The sequence below is a fragment of the Miscanthus floridulus genome, chromosome 17 (assembly GCF_019320115.1).
Source record: "Miscanthus floridulus cultivar M001 chromosome 17, ASM1932011v1, whole genome shotgun sequence".
Lineage (NCBI taxonomy): Eukaryota > Viridiplantae > Streptophyta > Magnoliopsida > Poales > Poaceae > Miscanthus > Miscanthus floridulus.
In genome coordinates this window covers 79,436,785-79,440,871 of record NC_089596.1, presented here as the reverse complement: position 1 = coordinate 79,440,871, position 4,087 = coordinate 79,436,785, and the positions used below count along the sequence as shown (strand labels likewise).

The 4,087-nt window shown below is 58.2% G+C and overlaps 1 protein-coding gene across 1 annotated transcript; it reads left to right on the top strand.

The window, feature by feature from the left end:
* The first annotated feature begins 629 nt into the window (after positions 1–629).
* On the top strand, positions 630–2,485 carry LOC136515837 (uncharacterized). The gene is made up of 6 exons (XM_066509320.1): positions 630–712; positions 796–847; positions 890–1,228; positions 1,382–1,468; positions 1,972–2,107; positions 2,412–2,485. The coding sequence occupies exons 1-6, from the start codon at positions 630–632 to the stop codon at positions 2,483–2,485; spliced, it is 771 nt and encodes a 256-aa protein (XP_066365417.1).
* Positions 2,486–4,087: the final 1,602 nt, after the last annotated feature.

Here is a 4,087-nt window from a genome sequence, read left to right as displayed (position 1 = left end):
CATCTCTCTGGTGAGTCAAGCGTCGCTGCGGCCCCCAAGGCCTCCTTGCTCCTTACGTTTTCAATCTGTTCCCTTATTTGCGTTTGCCATTCCTATAGGGAATGAGGGATGTGTGAGCCTCCCCACCACCCATTCCCGAGGACGCAGAGCGGCAAGCAAAGAACAGGGCGCACGTCGAGGCATACAAGGAGCGAAAGGACACCGAGGAGGCAAGGCACAAGAGGAAGAGCCTTGAGCGTGACGAGCTGGAGAAACATCACCGGCAACAGAGGCGCGATGATCTCCCGGAGGAGCCATCTCCGTCATCATCGTCGATGGATTTTTTGAGCGATGATGATGAGAGCAAGGTGGGGCGGGGTCCCCTGGACCACCTCCCTAACGTCAGGGAGACGACACTCGAGGCGTCGGCAAGCGGCCTGGCATCTCCAAGAGGAGGAGGAGAGGGCGCCTTGGGGCTGGCGATCACCTGCCCTAGGGCTGAGGCCGACACGCCCGAGACACGGGCATCGGGGAAGCGCACCATCAGCCCGATGGGCTTGATGGTGGAGGTGGAGAGGGCGACTCAACCACCTCCGTAGAGGGCCGAGGGGGCATTTGAGTCCGACAAGGGCTGGCCGATATCGGTGGACATGGGGGTCGTGCCACTATCGCCGCCACTACCATTGCCGAGGATGAGGGACGCGGTGCAGAAGCTATTGCTTCCCCGTTTGAGGTAAGTGTTTTGTCAGTGGAGTTTGCAGCATCTCCCACTCGTTCTTTGGTCATATGCTGACCTCGTGAGTATTTTGTCTTTAGCCAGAAGCATCAGGCGGAAGCACCCGCCCTGGCGCCACTTAAGGCACTCAAGGTGAGCACTAGCTCCACTGCCTAATGGGTGGTGGACGCACAGGCCACCATGCAGCGTGGTGTGGCATCGGCTAGGGCTGACCCGAAGGAGCTGGTCGCCCAAGGAGAGGCTATCGAGGTGGCCACAAAGCAGGTGAGGGAGGAGGCGCCTACGCCCTGCGAGGCCGGGGCCCTCGAGTCAGGTGAAGCCGAGGCGCCTTCAATCGCTGAGGCCACCAAGGGTGAGGCCGAGGCCCCTAGGACCTCTGAGGCAGAGGTGGCGAAGGCTGGGGCTTCTAGGGCTTCTGAAGCCGAGGTGGCGGACGCCGGGGCTCCTAGAACCACCGAGGTTGAGGTGGCAGAGGCTGGAGCTCCTGGGATCACCGAGGCCGAGGTGGTGGAGGCCAGCTTGGGCACGGCAGAGCTAGTGGCCTAGGGTGCAGAGACGGAGGTGGGGCAAGCTTCGGTACCGCCCCCGGTCCAAGACCCACCGCCGTCGTAGGAGAGCGCCTGGGAGGTGAAGGTTCATTCAATCTCCTCTAATGATACTTCTCAGGGGAAGGAGGTGGCGGACGTCGAGGCGGCCAGCACCATGGAGCAGCCAGCTCTAACTTCTAGCGAGGGGAGCTTGGCCCTTGTCCAGGTACGACCCGAGCCCCATGGGTGGGATAGCCCATGTGTCTTGTGGTGGAGCCAGGACAACCCTGAGGGGGAGCCTCTGTTCGCCCTCAGGGATGCGAACGAGGGGGGCACTAGGGCTCCCTCGAGTAATTCTACCGTCTAGTGGAGCGGTCGCTATGGACAGCGTTGTCCATCATGGTTGACAACCTGCTCGGTGTTGCCTAGGTACGCGCTTTCTTTTCTTGTGTTGTGTCGTCTTTTTCTTGAGTTTTCTCGTAGTGCTTGACGTTTGTTCTGCCTATCTAGGAGCTCGAGGCCTGGTCCCTTGAGAATTCGATGTTCCTTCGATGGGAGAGGGATGTCTAGGACCAGCTCCGGCAGCAGAAGGACCTGCTCACCAATGCTAATGAGCTTCTGTCAGCGCGGAGCGCGGAGGTGGAGGACCTCCACCTTCGCTGTGCTAACATGAAGGCTGAGGCGGCCATGGCTCAGGAGTAGGCCGCCCCTTTTGTGGCATGGATCTAGGAGCTAGAGGAGGAGCTGACCCGGGTGGCCGGCGAGCGGGACACCTTCAGGTCCTGGGCCAAACAAGAGGCAGCCTCTGCCAAGGCCATCGCCAAGCAGCTGGAGGTGGAGCAGGGTGCACACTTGCTGACGAAAGGTGCCCTAGCGGAGGCTGTCAAGGTGGCCGAGGCCTCCCGGGTCGAGGCCTTAGCCTAGAAGGAAAAGGCCGAGGGTGAGTCCTATTGAGCCACGCCCCTTGTTTTATTTGTTTTTCTTGCGTTCGATCCCTAACTCCCCGATGTGACACAGAGCTGGAGAGGGAGGCTTCCAGGGTGGCCGAGGCCTCTCGGGTCGAGGTCCAAAACTGGAGGGAGAAAGCCGAGGGTGAGTCTCATAGGCTTGCGCCCCTATTCAGCTTGTTTTCTTTCGTGCTTAACCCCATCCCGCTTGTCTTGGCGCAGGGTTGAAGAAGGAGGCCTCCCAGGTAGCTGAGGCCTCCATCGCAGTGCAGGCGGTGCTCGAGGCTAAGATCTAGGAGCACAACACGCTACGGAGCGCCGCCCATACCGCTTGTGAGGCCCTGGAGGTCGGGGGGGGGGGAGTCGGGTAGCTCCCTCGGGAGCCGCTTGATTGCATTGAGCGGCCGAGTCCACGAGCGGCTCCGGGGGGCGCTGCATACGGGCGTCAAGCACGCCCTGGCCGTCGTCTCCTCGCACTACACCAGCATTGACCTCGAGGCCGTTAGCAATGGTTACGTCATGGCTGAGGATGGCGAGAAGGCTGAGGAGGAGGTCATGAAGCTGGTGGAGGCGGCTGAGGCCCCTGGCATGACACTGGCCAGATTGTTCGAAGAGGAGGTGGTTCCTCCTACGCCGACCGCCGACGCCAGCGGCCCTAAGTTTTGACCTGGGCCAAAGGGGCCATGTAAATAGATTAGGACTTACATCATTGTACCATGATGCTTGTGGCCATCGAGGCCTTTTAAAGTACTTGTGTGTATATGCTTTTTAATCATTTTATTGTATTTCCGAGCCTCTGCCCTCTGTCTCATCTTTGAACATATCTCTTGCAAAAAACTTCCTCGGTGCCTAAGCTGCCCTTCGGGCAAAAGGTGGTGAGGGAGTTGCCGTAGCCTAGAGGCATAGGCCGTCTCGTGGCTTGGCCGACCTTTGGGCCCTGAGACAGACTTTCGGTCCTTAGGTTTTTTATAATCAATTTGTCAGAGTACACGAGAGAGTTTGGCGTAGAATTTTTTTCAAAAAACAACTAAAAAATAGTGTCTGGGATTTAGGGGGGGTCCCCCTTCTAGCCCCTGAGGGAGGCTCGGTTCTGTAGAGGCAGAGCCGAGTCTCCCTTATAGCGTTATCGTAACGCCAATCCCCCATCGATGGGCTCGGGGGGTTTCTCGAAAAATTAGAATAACTAAAGAACACTTCTTTATTGTATTTCGAGAAACAATGTATACAATGCTTGAGAATTTAAGAGTTGAAGCGATGTAGCTGTTCTATGTTGGGGAGCTCAAGCTTGGCGTAGTAACGCCGGAGCATGGTGCACTCTTCAAGGGTGTGCTTCACCGGGCCCTGGTGGTAAGGGCAGGGCTTCTCAAGCATGTCGTCGAAGAGCCCAGGGCCTCTGGCGGGGCCTCGGGGATTCTTGCGATCTGCGGCCGTGACTAGATCGGCCTCGAGGACCTCCTGCTTTCCCTAGCGACCCTTTTTCTTTTTCTTGGGGAGGTGGAGGGCTGAGGCCCTAGGGGTCTTGTCCCTCCGCTTCCCCTTGGCGTCGTTGTCGGGGAAGATGGCCCCGACAGCCTCTTCACCTAAGGCAAAGTTGGTGGCGATGTCGAGGAGCGCGGTCACCTTGGTCGGTACATTCCGGCCTAACTCTCGGACCAGGTATCGGCAGGAGGTGCCAGAGAGGAACGCCTAGACAATTTTTGAGTCGCCGACGCTGGGCAACTTGGTGCATTGCTTGGAGAAGCATTGGATGAAGTCTCAGAAAGACTTGTCCAGCCTCTAACAACAACTCTTAAGGTCCTAGGAGTTCTCGAGGTGCACATATGTGCTCTAGAAATTCCCGACGAAGACCTTTACCAAGTCGCGCCAGTTGTTGATCTGCAAGGGAGGGAGGTGTTCAA